Here is a 20255-nt window from a genome sequence, read left to right on the forward strand (position 1 = left end):
AATTTTTACAAGAGGGTTTTAATAAACATTTTCACATAATTTGGCTTTTAGGGTATGTGCACACACTGCGGATTTTGCTGCGGATCCACAGCGGTTTCCCATGAGTTTACAGTACCATGTAATGCTATGGGAAACCAAATCCGCAGTGCACATGCTGCGGAAAAAAACGCGCGGAAATGCAGCGGTTTATTTTCCGCAGCATGTCAATTCTTCGTGCGGATTCCACTGCGGGTTTGCACCTGCTCCAATAGAAATCTGCAGGTGAAAACCCACAGAGGAAATCGCAAAAGAAACCGTGATAAATCCGCAGTAAAAACCGCAGCGGTTTTTCACGGCGGATTTATCAAAAACGCTGCGGAAAATTCCACAATGGAATCCGCAGCGTGTGCACATGGCCTTACAGGGTCTTTGTCTGCAGAATGAGATAACTGAGAAACAGTCGGTGAGCTCATTCTTACTTTGCAACTCTTTTATCAGTCTTTTTCTGAGCTCCTCTCAGCTGATTTAAGAGCACAAGAAAAAAATTCAGCTCCACTTCGATACCGTCTCTTGTTATAAATCAACACAGAGGAGCTCAGAAAAAGACAAAAAAGAAAAAAAAAAAAGTGTTACTAACTCAGTCACTGAGGGATTTTTCAGGGAAGAAAAAGAGCCAGCAAAAGCCAAATGGTTTAAACTTTTTAACGAAACTGTAGCTGAAAAAAATATTTTTAGCTCTAAATCCATGCAATTAAGCAAAAAAAAAAAAAAAAAAACTTAACACCCCCCAGATGTTGGGGGGCCAGATTGGCGACTTTCTAACAGAATGGAACAACCCATCTAGAAGAGTGATGCTTCCCTATTAATTTGAATATCTGGGGAATGGATGTTTTTGGAAGCTGACACCTGTCCCAATCTTCTCTGCACATACTTATAGACCAGAATCCCTTTCTTCCTAGTCCAAATATTCTTGACCTGACGGTTTTCCATACCTTATCATCTGGGAATGCACAGGTGAAGCAGAAGGCAGATAGAGGCCTAGGGTATAAAAATGCTTCCTCAGGGGCGGAGCATTTTATCACCTTGCTCCTCCCCTGAGGAGCAAAAAGTCCTGTTTTTTTTCTAAATTGCTACTTAAAGTCCAGTTAGGTGCAGCAATTAATAAAATGTATTCAGCGGTCGCTACCGGCCCCCGAAATGGCAAATGGGTGTGCAGCACCCAAACACAACTTTATTTCAGGAGCTGGGAACTAATCTGCAGGGGGTCAAGTCCTATTTTCTCTAGAAGACAAGCGGTGCCCAGTTTGTCCGTGAGCCGCTTATCTCCCATAAAAACAACAAGCGGTCAGCTTGCTGAGGCAGAGATTCACGAGAGTTGCAAAAAAACAACCATGCACATATCGTGCAACCGTCACCGAGAGCAGCGGAGAACGTCATTCACATACGGACAAGAATAATCACAGAATCAATAATTACATGACGGTGTAAACCACAAAATAAAAGTGGTCAGAGGTTGGAGTGATCACTACCAGAGGCAGAAGTATAAAACGAGGCGTAAAAACCAGAGAATATCGCAAAACATGATCGCCTTTGGAAAAAGAAGTTTTAAGTGGTAAAAGCCACCGCCCCTTTAAGAAAACATAAATCTTAAAGAGACCCAAAAATCAAAATGGTTTGATGATGGGGAAAGATCTCAATATCAGTCAGCTGACAGAAGAGTTAGAAAAGATTAGCTAAGCATTGCTGCTACCGCCAGGAACAGCGCCACTCTGGGATATGGGCGGCACCTGGTATTGCAACAAAGCTGTATACACAGATACTAAATGCAACCTATTTCCGAATGAGAACAGCTAGGTTCTTCTACTCTGACTGAGCTCAGACCGAGATGGATGACTGCACAATACAGAAGCAGCAGTATATATATGGCTTCTATAGAAAAAAAAAATCCTTCTTCCCAATGTCAGGAAGCAGCATGGAAAGCAGGCAGCATTTATGTCGTGGGCAGTCAAGAATTGGAACTTTTTACAGTTTGTCCCCCCAAAAAAGAGACATTAATAACTGGACTAATGACTCCTCTCCTTCCCGTTAACCCTTTTAACGGCAGCTGTATTGGCCGTCACCCAAGTTGCCTATTTACCGACGCTCTTATTTTTCTCTCTCATCTTCAGAACATGTTACACACGACGAGTCAGTTATAATTCGTCGCTACCAAATAATAGTAATAAAAAATAAATACAATTTAAATGATTAAAAAAGGAAAAAAGAAAACACTAATGTTATCATATCCATGCGGCAATAAAGAATGAAACTGAAATAAAATGATAAAGAAAAAAATAAAAGAAAAAAGACCTAGAAAGCGTCCAAGGTAAAACGATGAGTAAGTTTACCGTTACATAGAGAACATGTTACTATATACAGATTTATGTACACGAGGCCTGAGGGGCGACCTCACGATATGACCGGCGGATATAAAGCCTCTGCCTCCGGGGGTTAGATCCTAGTCTAGATGCACCAAAATGAGCTGCCTGCCCCAACTGCACAGAACCAGCCAGAGCCGCACAGAAGGCAGCGTGACGCCCAACGCCGCTCTCGTCTCTGCTCCAACCTGGAAGGACGCTAAGGCTGCTTGAAGATGGGGAGGCTGGACTGGCCCAGGTGGTAGGTGGCGTTACCCCCGCAGTCCACGTACTGATACACTTCTTGGGAAAGTTGCTCTGGATGACCCAAGTAGGAAATGGTCACCGTCACCCTGTACAAACGAAGAGGACGGTATTATATCTTCAGTGACCACAAGTGAACTGTACTCTGCTCTGTGCACATGTGCCGCTACCCATAGTCACATATCAGAATAATGTATACCTAGTGCCGAAACATGCCCACCCCACCAGAAAAAGTGACCCACAAAGAGCAGTATTATAGTAGTTATATTCTTGTACATAGGAGCAGTATTATAGTAGTTATATTCTTGTACATTGGGGCAGTATTATAGTAGTTATATTCTTGTACATAGGGAGCAGTATTATAGTAGTTATATTCTTGTACATAGGAGCAGTATTATAGTAGTTATATTCTTGTATATAGGAGCAGTATTATAGTAGTTATATTCTTGTACATAGGGGCAGTATTATAGTAGTTATATTCTTGTACATAGGGGCAGTATTATAGTAGTTATATTCTTGTACATAGGGAGCAGTATTATAGTAGTAATATTCCTGTACATAGGGGCAGTATTATAGTAGTTATATTCTTGTACATAGGGGCAGTATTATAGTAGTTATATTCTTGTACATAGGGAGCAGTATTATAGTAGTTATATTCTTGTACATAGGGAGCAGTATTATAGTAGTTATATTCTTGTACATAGGGAGCAGTATTATAGTAGTTATATTCTTGTACATAGGGAGCAGAATTATAGTAGTTATATTCTTGTACATAGGAGCAGTATTATAGTAGTTATATTCTTGTATATAGGAGCAGTATTATAGTAGTTATATTCTTGTACATAGGGGCAGTATTATAGTAGTTATATTCTTGTACATAGGAGCAGTATTATAGCAGTTATATTCTTGTACATAGGGGCAGTATTATAGTAGTTATATTCTTGTACATAGGGAGCAGTATTATAGTAGTTATATTCTTGTACATAGGGAGCAGTATTATAGTAGTTATATTCTTGTACATAGGGAGCAGAATTATAGTAGTTATATTCTTGTACATAGGAGCAGTATTATAGTAGTTATATTCTTGTATATAGGAGCAGTATTATAGTAGTTATATTCTTGTACATAGGGGCAGTATTATAGTAGTTATATTCTTGTACATAGGAGCAGTATTATAGTAGTTATATTGTATATAGGAGCAGTATTATAGTAGTTATATTCTTGTACATAGGGGCAGTATTATAGTAGTTATATTCTTGTACATAGGAGCAGTATTATAGTAGTTATATTCTTGTACATAGGGGCAGTATTATAGTAGTTATATTCTTGTACATAGGGGCAGTATTATAGTAGTTATATTCTTGTACATAGGGGCAGTATTATAGTAGTTATATTCTTGTACATAGGGGCAGTATTATAGTAGTTATATCCTTGTACATAGGGGCAGTATTATAGTAGTTATATTCTTGTACATAGGGGGCAGTATTATAGTAGTTATATTCTTGTACATAGGAGCAGTATTATAGTAGTTATATTCTTGTATATAGGGGCAGTATTATAGTAGTTATATTCTTGTATATAGGGGCAGTATTATAGTAGTTATATTCTTGTATATAGGGGCAGTATTATAGTAGTTATATTCTTGTACATAGGGGCAGTATTATAGTAGTTATATTCTTGTACATAGGGGCAGTATTATAGTAGTTATATTCTTGTACATAGGAGCAGTATTATAGTAGTTATATTCTTGTACATGGGGCGGCATTATACTTATATTCAGGTCTATAGAATTTGCTGATACTTACTGCATGTTTAATACAATGTTATGAACCTTAATACTTGGTAATGTACAGTAGGTGCTGTGGAGAAAAAAAAAAAATCACATGTGACGGATGCAGACCAGTGATACATTATGCACACACATTCCTTTGGGCTTTCGGTGACAGGAGGTGCGGGTTCTTAGATTGCAGTGAAGGCTTATGCTTCTGCTGTACTATAAGGGGATTAATTAATCGGCTCCAAGAAGAACCTGGAACCAAAGTCTCCAGTATATAATGCAGCCTCCTGTGCTATTGCTGGGACTAGTGTCAGCTCTGATCACAGCTTTTAACTTAAAAGGAGACTCGCTGAATAGCAACTTCTGCAGCAAACAAGCCACACAAAAGGAAAAGGAAAAATCGTAAAAGTATTTTTTTAAACGTTGTAACGTGGTCCGATATGGTGACATTAACAAATCTCACTTGTAAGTGAAAACAAGACCCGAATACTCACTACATGTAATCAAATTCTTTCCCGATTTTGGCCGGCACGGTGTAGTCAATCTGTAAATACAACAGGAAATGAATCGTTAATCGACTCACCCCGAGACAAAGGCCGCGATTCATCATGCATTCAATTTTATAAAGTGACTTTTTCTTTTGTATTGTGGTATTCGTTAGTTTTCTGTACTAAATTCTCCAAATTAATGAATGTGAATAGACAAATTTTGTCTCATAACTTTATCGCAAAAAAAAAAATAAAAAAATCCTTGAATCCCTTAACCCCCGAAGCTTTTTCCTTTTTTCCGTTTTCGTTTTTGGCTTTTCTTCTTCCCAGAGCCATAACTTTTTTATTATTCCGTCAATATGGCCATCTGAGGGCTTATTTTTTGCGGGACAAGTTGCACTTTTGAACGACATCGTTGGTTTTACCATGGCATGTACTAGAAAATGGGAATAAAATTCCAAGTACGGTGAAATTGCAAAAAAAGTGCAATCCCACACTTGTTTTTTGTTTGACTTTTTTGCTAGGTTCATTAAATGCTAAAACTGACCTGATATTATAATTCTCCAGGTCATTATGAGTTCAAAGACACCAAACATGTCTAGGTTTTTTTTTATCTAAGTGGTGGGAAAAAAAATCCAAAATTTGCTAAAAAAAAACATTTTGCGCATTTTGGCATCTCCATTTTTCGGGATCTCGGGTTAGGTAAGGGCTTATTTTTTGCGTGCCGAGCTGACGTTTTTAATGATACCATTTTGGTGCAGATACGTTCTTTTGATCGCCCATTATTGCATTTTAATGCAATGTCTCGGCGACCAAAAAAATTAATTCTGGCGTTTTGAATTTGTTTCTCGCTGCGCTGTTTAGCTATCAGGTTAATTCTTTTTTTGTATTGATAGATCGGGCGATTCTGAACATGGCGATACCAAATATCTTTAGGTTTGATTTTTTTTATTGTTTTCTTTTAAATGGGGCAAAAGGGAGGCGATTTGAACTTTTATATATATATTTTTTTCATATTTTTCAAAACTTTTTTTTAACGTTTGGCATCCTTCAATAGGAGACTAGAAGCTGGCACAACTGGATCGGCTCTGCTACATAGGAGCGATGCTTAGATCGCCCCTATAGCTGAATTACAGCATTGCTATGAGCGCCGACCACAGGGTGGCGCTCACAGCAATCCGGCATCAACAACCATAGAGGTCTTCAGAAGACCTCTGGCTGTTATACCAACACACCGATGACCCCCTCGATCACGTGACGGGGGTCACCGATGCGCGCATTTCTGGCCGGAAGTGCTTGTTAAACGCTGCTCCATGTCTTTCTAATTATTTATTTAAACTCTCACGGTGCTAGCGGGGATGTCACTGAGGTCACCGCAGTTCAGCCCGGCTGGGAACGCAGCCTCAGTGGCTGGAGGTAACCACGATGGCGTCACCGCTAGTCAATGAGGCAGCAGCTCATTCCTCAGTTGTTCTCGGCCTGGACGGTCACATTTTGGCACCGTCCAGGTTGAAAACGGTTTATTCCCAGACATGAGGTACAGCATGGGACAGAACGACGGAGAGGTGAGGGACATAACTTTTAATTTTTGTTTTATTACAGGGAACGATGGCTTCAATGTAATGGGCGTTAGGTGAGTATAAGCGTGTTTGTTATTTGTAAATAAAGTAAAAGTGAGTTTTGTTTTATTTCTACTAAAGGACATTATTCTGGCTGTGTCGTTATTTACCATGTAACTATAGGATTAGTAATGGATAGGTGTCTTATAGATGACTCTCCATTACTAAGCTGTGGGCTTGATGTCACCTGACAATACAAAGGTGGCGTCAACCCCACTTGCCACCGCTACAGGGCAAATGGGAAGAACTGTGCAAAGCGCCAAAATTGGTGCATCTAATAGATGTGCCTTTTCTGGGCAGCTGGGGGCTGCTATTTTTTGATGTGGTGAGGCAATATCTATGGCCCCTTACCAGCCTGAGAATACCACCCCCCAGCTGTCTGCTTTAGCAAGGCTGGTTGCCAAAAATGGGGATTGAACCCCCAGCTGTGAGTTTTGCCTGGCTAGTTATCAAAAATACAGGGGAACCCACGCCATTTTTTTTTTATTATTTATTTAGAGCGCAGGCACTGGCAGATGAATACTCCCATCAGCAGCTCCTGCTCTCACGGTTATTAGCAGCAGCAGGTGTAGGCTGATGGGAGCAGTAGTCACATCAGCCGACGCCAGAGACTGTAGGTAAAATTTTTTTACCTCCGATCACAGCTGCAGGCTCACGCTGTCATTTGAGTAATGATTTTACCGCCAATCAGAAGCAGTGTTTACCACGCTGTCATGTACATGATAGCATGGCAAACAATGGAAGTTTGGGCCCCCCCATTCAAGTGAATGGGGTCTGGGTTCAGGTCTACTACCTGAACCCCAACTTTTTTTTTTTTTATCTGTTCGGTCAAACCCGAACATCCAGATGCCTGACCATCTCTAATAATTCTTACTAAAAAGAAAATAATAAAGAAAATAATAAATAATTATTAAAATGCATAAGAAAATAAATAAAACGTATAATAAAATAACGGAAAAAAACCCATAATAAATAATGAATAAGACACATAATAAATAAAGGAAATAAAATAATAAATAATGAATAAGACGCATAATAAATAAAGAAAAATAAATAAAATAAAAAATAACAACATATAAATAAATAATGAATAAGATGCCAGAGTCATTATTACTCCATAAATGATGAATCGGGGCCCAAGTCTCTGCTCCGGACAGAGCTCCACACGTCTTACTTGTTTCGTGTCCAGGGGTCCGATCTTGGTTACGTTGTTTAGCTTGGACTTCCCAATGACGGTCTTATAATACTGCACCTGCCCGGTGACGTTATCCACCTCTATAGGGTAGAAGTTGTTGTTGGTTATATTCAACGTGTTCTGGGGACAAACAAGAACAGAAGCCAGGATAAAGGGGGAGTAAACTTAAAAAAGAATAAATATATGTGTGTGCGCGCGCGCGCGCGCGTGCGTTATATATATATATAAATATAAATATATATATATATATATATATATATATATATATATATATATATATATATATATATATATATATATATATATATATATATATATATATATATATATATATATGTTTTAGCTTATATTCAATAGTGTTGATTAGTGGGGGTCTGTGTCTCAAGACCCCAACCGATTACTTCTGCCTTTGAGTGATCAGAGCAGATCTCAGGATCCAGTCTGTAAGTGCTCCCCAAAACGATGCTGATGTAATGTACTCCCTTTCCTTACATGCTCCTCTCACGGTGATGTTTGCTCTTTTCTTGGAGTCACAAGCAATTTGAAAAAGAAGCAAGAAGCTGCAGCTGCATCCCCCTCCTCCCCCAGTCTGTTCAGTTTTACCCTACATTGTTTTTTTGCTGCCTCAGGAATTATCTGACCATTTGCACAAATTTAAGGGAACTACAGTTTACTTAAAAAAAAAAAAAAAAAAAAAAAAAAAAAAGCCAGTATGAAAATGTATCACACACTGGACTAGTTTCATAGATTTACACGTATGGCTGATTGAAAATGGGTGACATCAAGGTGAAGTTTTTAGGGTTTCAGAAAAATGAGAATTATGAGAAGAGATATGAAAAGTTCTGAAACTTTATCATATACCTTGCAATTAAGTTTCCCAATATCTCCGCTTGCTGTCAGTGAATGATGCAGGGCCAACACTGGCCACTACAGATCTCAGCAGCAGGAGTCTCCTTGTTCGGTCAGTTTGCTACAATGTATCAGTCCAGTTCGCTCATAAGGGATTGTGTAAACGAGATACAAATTCAATAAATCTTTAGGGGCGAGAAGGGATAAGTCAGAGCAGGTTTTCATAAAAATGAATTGACTGCAAGCAGAGATCTTGTAAGGGTGACGAAACAAAGTATATTACAAAGTTTCAGAACTTTTAATCCCTTGGTGATCCACAATAAGAGAGTCCCTTTAAATACTGTGATGTCATCGCCCATGGGGGGTGTGAGTGGGGTGAGATGAACCAATTCCAGGATACTCACTGTGATGTCATGGCCCCTGGGGGGTGTGAGTGGGGCGAGATGAACCAATCCCAGGATACTCACTGTGATGTCATTGCTCCTGGGGGGTGGGGATGGGGCGAGATGAACCAATCCTGGGATACTCACTATGATGTAATTGCCCCTGGGGGGTGTGAGTGGGGCGAGATGAACCAATCCCAGGATACTCACTGTGATGTCATTGCCCCTGGGGGGTGTGAGTGCGGTGAGATCAACCAATCCCAGGATACTCACTGTGATGTCATAGCCCCTGGGGGTGTGAGTGGGGTGAGATGAACCAATTTTCAGGATACTCACTGTGATGTCATTGCCCATGGGGGGTGTGAGTGGGGTGAGATCAACCAATCCCGGGATACTCACTGTGATGTCATTGCCCCTGGGAGGTGTGAGTGCGGTGAGATCAACCAATCCCAGGATACTCACTGTGATGTCATTGCCCCTGGGGGGTGGGGATGGGGCGAGATGAACCAATCCCGGGATACTCACTGTGATGTCATGGCTCCTGGGGGGTGGGGATGGGATGAGATGAACCAATCCCAGGATACTCACTGTGATGTCATTGCTCCTGGGGGGTGGGGATGGGGCGAGATGAACCAATCCTGGGATACTCACTGTGATGTCATGGCTCCTGGGGGGTGTGAGTGGGTCAAGATGAACCAATCCCAGGGTACTCACTGTGATGTCATAGCCCCTGGGGGTGTGAGTGGGGTGAGATGAACCAATCCCCGGATACTCACTGTGATGTCATGGCTCCTGGGGGGTGGGGATGGGGCGAGATGAACCAATCCCAGGATACTCACTGTGATGTCATTGCTCCTGGGGGGTGGGGATGGGGCGAGATGAACCAATCCTGGGATACTCACTGTGATGTTAAGGTAGACGGACGGCCCGCTCTCATCGTAGGTCACAAAGACGGCCTTAACGCCAACATACTGCACATCCACCGAGCGCGGGAACAGGAAAAACACCGCCAGTCCGGACAGGAGCAAGCAAACGATGACCGACACGGTGACATACAGCTTTCTGTCATGGGAAACGGGACACAGATCTTAGTAACCAGAAACAGACTGGTGGCCCAATATAAAGATTTACTAGTCCCAGGTTCTACCAGTAGATTGTGAACTGTCATTCTTGTGTGACCCAAAAATAAAGCCGAGAAACATTCGGCACAAGGTCCCCGGCGTTACTCACTTTTCCCCCTTATGTGAACATACCAAACTGCCAAAAATAAAAGTAACCAGACACAGACGTCAGCCGGCCGATGTTACCGGTAAGTTGTATGGTGTCACTTACGTTCTTCTGGGGCGCAACCGCTGATCGCTGTAGGGGATCAGAGCCACCAGCTGATTCTCCCGACCTGTGACACAAGGAAATCAATAGTGATCAATGACGAAAGACCACCCAAAAACATCCACAAACACAGGCACCAAATGTCCCAACACCCTGCACCCAACTGTAGACAAAGGGGTTGTAACAGGAATAAAAAGTTACATTGTATCCACAGAATAAATTGCTGGGGTCTGACTTCTCGGACCCCCAACTGATTGAGATAATTGGGCTGCCAGGGAAGGCAGTGGAGATGCTCTATGTAGAAGGGACCCTGCTGAGCCCCATTCTTAGGTTTGGAGGGGGGTCCCAGCAGCCAGACCCCAAGTTTTTGCCTATCCTATTGACATCAGTCTTGAGATAACCTCCCTATCGTCATCCCCTAATGAACAGACAGTTAAAGGGAAGGCATGATCAGACAATGACCTATTGATTAAATCAGGTTTTTGTTTCAAAATGTTTGTATTTTACATATCACAATTTTTTCTTTAAAAAAAAAAAAAAAATCTTGCAATTCTCACATTAACCATTGGGGCTTTTTTAGACTCCAACTTCCTGTTACAGGAAATAACACGTGTACATTAACAGCACGGCGTAGCTAATGAGCGTGTGCAAAAGTCATTGTGAAGGGAGGAGGTGAGCTGTGACATTGTGATTGGTGGATCCTCTATCAGCTTCCTATAGAGGTGTTGCTTATCATTGTATTCCTGCCTCTGATGAAAATAAACCTGCAGGAAGTAAGAGTCCAAAATAGCTCCAGTGGCCTCTGTAAAAACTGCAAGTTGACTAATATTGTTTTTTAATAAAAAGATTGTGATATGAAAACGCTGTGGTTTTTTTTCTAACAGTTATAAAAACACAAGTAGCGAAAAACTGATTGAAACAGGTCATTTTCTGATAACTGCCCTTTAAATGTAAATCTCCTCCCAATTATAGAGACCCCTCCTCTTTACCAAGGCTCCTCCTACTCACTTTATGCAGCCATTTCCTGTTTACCATCCCAAAGAGTCAGTGTCATATAACTTATAACCGACCGGTCCTCTCTTCAATAGAAATCAGCTCTTGATGTGCCGATTTCATGTTTCTACTTAGAAGACAAGCAGAACAAGCAGTGCTGCAGTATAAAGCATGGAAGCATAACAAAGCAGTAGCCCGAGCCTTTAATTAGACAGGAGGTGAATGCTAGACTACCACAGACTCCAGCAGACAATGTAGCACCGGAGTCATCGATCACAGCCAACATTGATTACAGAGCGCTGCGATAAGGGGAAGGCACATCCAGTAAATCTCCTATAGTCCAGCATTTGATGATCTGGCAATTGTTAAATGGTAACAAAAAAGAGAATTTTCCTTGCATGTGTGAAAAAGAAAACAATGTTACGGCAGAACGAGGTAAGAAACCCAGCACCAGTCATGTGACCCGACCACAAATCACTTGGTGTTAACATTCTACATGCCGGTCATTCTTGGTCAGTAACTGGAATTATAGGACTCTCATGAGATACAATCACAACAGAGCTAGTTCCAAAAGTCTGCTGCTGTCAACCATTTAGATTCTGCTGTCAACCACTTAGATGCTGCTGTCAACCATTTAGATGCTGCTGTCAACCATTTAGATGCTGCTGTCAACCATTTAGATGCTGCTGGCAACCATTTAGATGCTGCTGGCAACCACTTAGATGCTGCTGGCAACCACTTAGATGCTGCTGGCAACCATTTAGATGCTGCTGTCAATGGTTGAGTAATAGCTGATACATACTTGAAACCCCAGAATTACCGCACCTCCACACTTCCCCTAGAAAAAAACCACAAAAGACATGAAAACATTGTATGCAACCCAAAATGTTGTCAAAATAGAGCTCAGCATGCGAAAAACAAGCAGTGACAAAGCTCCATCTGTGGAAGAATAAAAAGTTACGGCTTCGAAAATGGCAAAAAAAAAGTTTAGTTTTTTTGTTCTTTTTTTTAAAGAAGTTCTGAATTTTTGTCACCATTGAAATTATATATTTTTTTCTAAATTTAGTATTGCTATAATCATGCTGACCCTGAGAATAATTTTTTCATGTCATTTTTACTGCATAATGACCGACGTACATACATAACACAAGAAATGATGACTGAAAAGTAAAGAGCAAAAATATATATATATATATATATATATATATATATATATATATATATATATATATATATATATATATATATATATATATATAAATGCCCAGTCTTTAAGGCTATGTGCCCACACTGCGGATTCTGCTGCGGAATTTTCCGCAGCGGATTTCCTAAATCCGAAGTGAAAAACCGCTGCGGTTTTCACTGCGGATTTTATCGCGGTTTCTTTTGCGGTTTCCTCTGCGGGTTTTCACCTGCAGATTTCTATTGGCCCAGGTGGAAACCCGCAGCGGAATCCGCACGAAGAATTGACATGCTGCGGAAAATAAACCGCGGCGTTTCCGCGCGGCTTTTTCCGCAGCATGTGCACTGCGGATTTTGTTTCCCATAGGTTTACATTGTACTGTAAACTCAGGGGAAACTGCTGCGGATCCGCAGCTGCAAAAACGCTGCGGATCCGCAGCAAAATCCTACATAGCCTAAAAGGGTTAAAGGGATTGCTGACTTCTTTGGTCCAGCAGAGCTATTGCTTCCATATCGGTGAGCCGTTGAGAGCTGGGAGACTTTTGTAATGAGATCTTGTTGTGATCCCCCCGCTCCATACACCCACAGTGCGCTTACATCAAGGGGGAGACATGGTGATTGAGCCGTCACAGTACAAGAAAGAAGAGAAAATGAACAATAAATAAAACAATAAGTAAAAAGATACAACCATAATTTGTGGACCCCAAAATCTGCACTCAATAAAAACTACCCTTATTTATGAGTTGAGCAATCTCAGAGGATCAGCTGTAATCAGAGAGAAAACCTAACAGGAAGTGTCCAATATCACTGCAGCGCTCCCGCAGGAGAAATGGAGAATTACAAGGTTGTCACTGAAATCAATAAGCCGCTGTGGTGAGTGCTCCAGAGCAGCGCTCCTTGCAGCTCCTCTCCAATTTAGACCCAATTGTGAACCCCCTTAAAGGGAACCTGTCACCTGAATTTGGCGGGACCGGTTTTGGGTCATATTGGCGGGGTTTTCGGGTGTTTGATTCACCCTTTCCTTACCCGCTGGCTGCATGCTGGCAGCAATATTGGATTGAAGTTCATTCTCTGTCCTCCGGAGTACGCGCCTGCGCAAGGCAATATTGCCTTGCGCAGGCGCGTACTACGGAGGACACAGCATGAACTTCAATCTAATATTGCCGCCAGCATGCAGCCAGCGGGTAAGGAAAGGGTGAATCAAACACCCGAAAACCCCGCCCATATGACCCAAAACCGGTCCCGCCAAATTCAGGTGACAGGTTCCCTTTAAGTAACTTAGAAATCCTAAATAAGGGCTTTTATCCATCAGACAAGACAACAAAGTCCTGACAAGTTGCAGATGAGCTGAAGCAATCGTTACATCCTGTGTCCCTGCGCAGAAGCCACATCAGACGGGGACAGAATCCACAGGATCTTACAACATTAAAATAAAGGAACACAAGGTCGGCGCAATGTAAAGAGAACGTCAGCCGAAGAGGAAAACTAGGAACTTAACAATTCGAGAAAAAAAGAATCATAAAAAAAAATTGTTTTAAAAGAGTTCTGAAAGCAGAAACGTTACACAAGCGAGGTGGAAAGTAAGTCTGGCAAAGTGCACGGAAAGGACCACGGTCCTTGGAATTTACAGAGGGGGCCCCCCAAAAACAGCAACTCAAGGGCCCAGCAAGCCTATTCATCACATGGGGGGAGGGGGAGGAGGAGTCAAAGCTACCATAAAAAAAAACAAAAAAAACCTGCGATTCTGGCATTATGATTTCCCCGCTCCTTACCGTACAGGTCACACTACGATTTCCCCGCTCCTTACCGTACAGGTCACACTACGATTTCCCCGCTCCTTACCATACAGGTTACATTATGATTTCCCTGCTCCTTACCATACAGGTTACATTACTATTTCCCTGCTCCTTACTGTACAGGTCACATTACGATTTCCCCGCTCCTTACCGTACAGGTTACATTACGATTTCCCTGCTCCTTACCGTACAGGTTACATTACTATTTCCCCGCTCCTTACCGTACAGGTTACACTACGATTTCCCTGCTCCTTACCGTACAGGTTCCATTATGATTTCCCTGGTCCTTACCGTACAGGTTCCATTACGATTTTCCCGCTCCTTACCGTACAGGTCACACTACGATTTCCCCGCTCCTTACCATACAGGTTACATTACGATTTCCCTGCTCCTTACCGTACAGGTTACATTACTATTTCCCTGCTCCTTACCGTACAGGTCACATTATCATTTCCCCGCACCTTACCGTACAGGTCACACTACGATTTCCCCGCTCCTTACCATACAGGTTACATTACGATTTCCCTGCTCCTTACCGTACAGGTTACATTACTATTTCCCTGCTCCTTACTGTACAGGTCACATTACGATTTCCCCGCTCCTTATCGTAAAGGTCACACTACGATTTCCCCGCTCCTTATCGTACAGGTTACATTACGATTTCCCTGCTCCTTACCGTACAGGTCACACTACGATTTCCCCGCTCCTTACTGTACAAGTTCCATTACGATTTCCCTGCTCCTTACCATATAGGTTACCTAACTTTATATTTGGAAGCTTTGGACTTTTTTTTTCTAAGTTTCTTTTTTATTTGGAAAAAGATGGGACGATTTGAACCTTTTAAGTTCGTAAATTTAGAAGTATTTTATTATCTCTGTAACATTTTTTCCCCACATTCTCATTTGAGTACGCTGTGTTTCATAGGAGTAGAAATATGGCGGCCATGTAGACCTTCAGCAGGGAGGACGATCGGAAAATAAGCGTGGTGACCCAGCACAGATCAAACCACTTAAATGAAGTGACCGATGTTTGACAGCAGCATCTAAATGGTTAAATGGAAGCGACTGGAGCTAGTTCCGATTGCTGCTGTCGAAGTAGGTGCTGACAGGGTGACACAACAAACAATGGGCTAGTCGCTGGGTTTTCCATTGTCAGGTCGGCCAATGATTAATTGTGGAAACCTGGCAGTAAGTGTTCAATTTCCCTGCAGCGCCCCCACTGGATAAATAAAGCATTACACACTGCCAAGTCAATTCTGTGTAATGCATGGATGTGTGGCGTTCTCCAGAGATGGAAGCTCTGACCTGGCTGATAGAAGACCGCTTACCCTGGTGAGACCGACCAATAAACTGCAGCACAACCTTACTGGCCGACCCCGCGTCTCACCTCTAGGAATCCGTCCTGTTCCTTGGCACGTGGCGCAGGTCACGCTGTCCTTCCCGGTGAACTCCACATAGGGGAAATGAGAAACGTCTCCATTCCTGCTCTCCTCGGGAGCGTCCGACTGAACCAGTGCGCTGGTATCTTCGGAGGGAAGACCACCCTCGTTCAGCCCGTCCTTCGCCGTGTGCTGCGGCATGTGAGAGTACGACTTCCCCATAGTGGAAACTAAGAGAGACTAACAAAGTAAGAAATGTAACAAGACAATTCAGAAATGGGGAAATCACCTTTATAGATCATCTGGGTCTAAATTATGGAATTGCACATTCAGCAACTTCCAAACCTCCATTTATAAGTGGGAGCCATTCGGGATTGTGGGGGGACGCTCCTCACCCCGGCCAGACAATGGTTCCCGGGAATTGTCCTGTGAGGCTGCTCTTCCGAATTCTTAGGGAATTGCCGGTTCTGATCAGATTCTCATATAACGCTAATATAGAGGGCGATTTATGGAAATGCTTTAGAAGCAATTCCCCAAAAATAACATTTCCCTTGGGAGTACGGAATAAACACATCGAAACACACAGAATACATTTTAATCAATAGCCCACAGCTTCTCCGATGAATACAAGGCAACTGCTTACAAGCAATTCCATAATATTAGTTTAGGTATCGGATTTGCCCCCTTTAGCTTCATATATGATCCTAAAAGTACATTGGTATAGCCCTAGATGTGCCGGGAGAGGGGAGTCTGCCAATCGGTAGTGTAGGATCACGTGCCAGATAAAGAGGAGAGCTGCTGCCACTGATTGGCTGCAGTGGTCACCTGAGGCCCCCTACAGGAAGAAGAAGCCAGGAGTTGACCGACAGGGAACAGAGGCAGTTTGGGTTTTTTTTTTTGTTTTTTTTTTTTTTTTTTGGGGGGGGGGGGCAGGGGGGGGGGTGTCCATTTTTAAACGTATATGATAAATGGACAACACTTGTAACCCCTGCCTAGCCAGGCAATTTTTTTTTTTTGCGCTTTTGTATTTTCCTCCTCTTCTTCCAAGAGCTGTGACTTTTATTTTACCTCCCGCATTGCTGTATAAGAGATTGTTTTTTTTGCAGGACGAGTTGCAGCTTTGAATGACACCATTCACTTTACCATATAATGTACTGAAAAAAATGGGAAAAAAATACAAAAAAGGAAAAACAACACAATTCCGTCATTGCTTTTCAGGCTTTGTTTATACAATGGTCATCACGGGGTAAACATGGGCTGGCAACACCATTCTCCAGGTCGGTACGATTATGACGATGCCAAACTTACAAGGATTTTTTTTTTTTTTTAATGGTTAAAAGAAAAAAATTTGCAAAATAAAGAAAAAAAAAATTGTCATTTTCTGAGACCTGGAACGCTTTTTTTTTATATATATATATATATATTTTCTCTGTTGATGGCGCTCAATTCTTTGACATCTTGTTTTTACTGATTCTAATTTTGGTACACATCACTTTTTTCGCTTTTTATTACATTTTTAGGGAAGTTCAGTGACCAAATACCAGCAATTCTGAAGTTTCAATTCTAGTTCTCCTTACAGCATTTACTATAAGGGTTCATTAATTTTATATTTGCATAAATCTTTTACTGTTGCAGTGATAAGAAAAGAAAAAAAAAAAAGCAAATGTGACTTTTTTCTATTTGTTTTTGTTTGTTTGTTTGTTTTTTTAAAGTGGACGATTCAAATTTTTATATTTTTTTCTATTTTTAAAAACTTTGTTTCCTTTTATTTTACTTTATTTTTTGTCCCCAAACGAGTTGATCGTTTTAAAGCATCCTCAATAAACTGCAACACATACTGCACCATTTCCCTGCTATAGCCTATGTGCTGTCTATTGCTCGATGCAGAATGAGTTACCTGAGAATCTGTCAGTGAGCTTATTTTGTCATCTGAAACTCATTTTCTGAGCTCCTCTTTGCTAATTTTTGACCACATCAAGGTTCAGCTCAACTTTAATATAAATCAGCACAGAGGAGTTCAGTAAATGACAGAAGAGCCACAAACTGTGCAGTAAAGATGAGCTCACTGACTAATTCTTAGATAACTCTCTGCAGCAGCCGGCGAGAGACAGCAACACAGAGGATAGAGAAAGCTAATGGTGCAATATTATCAATGTAACCCAACTGCAAAAACGGTTTTTAGTCCTAAGTACATGAATTTAAAGGGGGTGTCCATTACCTGAACAACCCCTTCTCAGTCCTCATGTTTGGCACAATTAAAATAAAAACACCTATACCTCCGATGTTGGCATCACTGTCCCTGCCTTCGGACAAATCGAACATCAAGAGGCAGTCAGAACAGCCGCAGTCCTGACTTTCTGTTCGAGGACAGTGACGCCAGCGCTGATTGGTTGCGGGGCTCGTGTGACGTCACAACCTCACATGTGTGCCGACACTGCTGGAACAGCAGCGGAACCGGTGGGGAGTATGGACATTTTTTTTTTTTTAATGGGGACAAACATGAAGAATGAGAAAGGTTTGTAATAGACAACCCCTTTAAGCAAAAAAAAAAAAAAGTCCATATCCTCCAGATGGTTATTACCATTTCATAAATTGTACAAAGTGAATGTATCAAATCAAGAAAACAAGTGAAAAACAAGAACACTAATAATAAACACAAGAAACAAACACAAATAGTAACAATAACCAGGAGATCAGAAGGACATTGGCCCTACGTCCGCCAAAGTACTGGAGACTGGACACGTCCCCTGAATGAGCCGGAGGATTGCTGGGACACTTCAGAGGGGTTTATGTTGTCTGTATTATTAGAATGCTTTATGTTCAGACCCATCACTTTCTTAAAGGGGATGTCCATGATAAGGCGAGCATGCTCCCCATCCACAGCTCTGTATGCTGGAAGAAAGCAGCCAGGTTCTGTAACTGAACAACACAATCTGCGCAATGTGCAACCCACATACAGTGCTACTCCCAAAATAGGATGGGGCATATCGTTCTAAATCGCCGGGGGTCCAACCACTGGGAAACACAGTGATCTACAAGATTGGGGCTCTGGAACCCGGACTGGGGAGTCGATCCCAGCGCTCCACTATTTCCTGCAGTACCATAGACAATGAACGGAGCGGAGGTCAATCATGCACATTTTCTATACATTTCACAGGGGGCACTTACTATATTGGAAATATCCCTTTAATGGAGAAAGTGTCTACACATTGAGTATCGCTATAGTCCAAGGAGCAGAGAGGAGACGCTGAGCCCCCAGCACCTGAGAGTATATACACCTAGTCCATAGGAGGGTGGGGGTCGCACATTCACTGCAGGGGGACATGAGACATCTGATCGCAGCCAATTGTGGGGAGGGGACGATCCTGGTGGTAACTGATGCTGATGGCAGCTCCTGGATGAGCTATTGTTATCTGGTAGCAACAGAAAACACTCAGCAAGACCCCCTGGGAGTTGTAGTTCTATCAGGCTGAGGCCTTTTATTATAGGGAAGGTAATCTGTGACTTCCCAGCCTCTGAAACACTAGACCCCCAGCAAGCTGAAGGAACTACAGGCCCCAGCATGCCTTCTCCCTGCTCTGGAGCTCAGCTCCTGCCCCCCGCCCTGTCCTGCAGCAGATGACTGACAGCTGCCAGTGATACATTGTATCAGTCTGGGTCAGCGCTGGTGACGTCACGATAGAACGTTCGCAGCCCTGTACTCACTGCAGCGGTGCTGCTCCGGCCGGGGCTCCTCTGGTATGGATGATGATGACTGTGGAGGCCTCCCCGTGACGTCACACACTACGGGGCGGCGCGCAGGACAATCCCAGGCCCGTGAGTGCGAGTCACAGGCGGGAGGGGCGGAATCTATCTGCTCCTGCAAGAGGAGAGCAAAGGTCACAGTGAGGTGTGCAGGAGGCCGGGCCACAGCTGGGTGTATGAAGTGGGGGAGAGAGGAGAGGGGAAAAAGAAAGGAAGGAGGTGAAAAAGAAAGGAGGAGAGGGAAAAGAAGAAAGGAGAGGGAATATAAGAAAGGAGATGAGAGGAAAAAGAAAGCAGGAGACGAAAAAGAAGAAAGGAGAGGAGGGGAAAAGAAAGGAGAGCAAGGGAAAAGAAAAAAGGAGAGGAGAGGGAAAATAAGAAAGGAGAGGAAAAAAGGATAGGCGAGGGAACAGAGAGGAGATGAAAAAGAGGAAATGAAAAAGAAAGGAAAGGAGGGAAAAAATAAAAAGGAGAAGAGGAAAAATAGGAGAGAGGCAACACAAAGGAGAGGAGAGTAAAAAGGAGAGGAGATGAAAAAGAAAGGAAAGGAAAATTAAAGGAGAGTAGAGGAAAATAAGGAGAGGAAATAGAAAAGAGAGGAAAAAGAAAGGGCAGTAATAACAGCAATGATACTAGATCTGTAGACAGACTGTGACATCCCAGTGTAGATCCGTACATGTTTGGGGTCTGTCTGCTCATTATGTGGGGATTGACTTCTGTAAAATACCAAACTAAACCATGTTTACCTGTTGTCCCCCTCCTGGGTCCAGTGCTGGGCGCTCCGGGGTCCATTGTCTGCGCAGTGGCACAGTTGCAGCTTGTGATGGTCTGCAGCGGTCAGGTGACCTGAACATCATTGGATGTTATTCTAATGGCACACAGT

The 20255-nt window shown here is 42.4% G+C and overlaps 1 protein-coding gene across 2 annotated transcripts; it reads right to left on the reverse strand.

Moving 5' to 3' along the window:
• Nucleotides 1-886: 886 nt before the first annotated feature.
• TMEM106B (transmembrane protein 106B) lies at nucleotides 887-19519 on the reverse strand. 2 transcript variants are annotated; one of them, XM_077268093.1, is made up of 8 exons: nucleotides 19334-19519; nucleotides 15637-15868; nucleotides 10283-10346; nucleotides 9853-10012; nucleotides 7698-7838; nucleotides 4911-4960; nucleotides 4445-4498; nucleotides 887-2728 (listed from the first exon to the last, which is right to left on the reverse strand). In XM_077268093.1, the coding sequence occupies exons 2-8, from the start codon at nucleotides 15848-15850 to the stop codon at nucleotides 2596-2598; spliced, it is 816 nt and encodes a 271-aa protein (XP_077124208.1). In that variant the 5' UTR covers nucleotides 15851-15868; nucleotides 19334-19519; the 3' UTR covers nucleotides 887-2595. The 2 variants fall into 2 exon arrangements, with proteins under 2 accessions (XP_077124208.1, XP_077124209.1); XM_077268094.1 differs by having other exon boundaries at nucleotides 15637-15858; nucleotides 19334-19452.
• Between the last annotated feature and the right edge of the window lie 736 nt (nucleotides 19520-20255).

The sequence above is a fragment of the Ranitomeya variabilis genome, chromosome 6 (genome assembly GCF_051348905.1).
Source record: "Ranitomeya variabilis isolate aRanVar5 chromosome 6, aRanVar5.hap1, whole genome shotgun sequence".
Classification (NCBI taxonomy): domain Eukaryota; kingdom Metazoa; phylum Chordata; class Amphibia; order Anura; family Dendrobatidae; genus Ranitomeya; species Ranitomeya variabilis.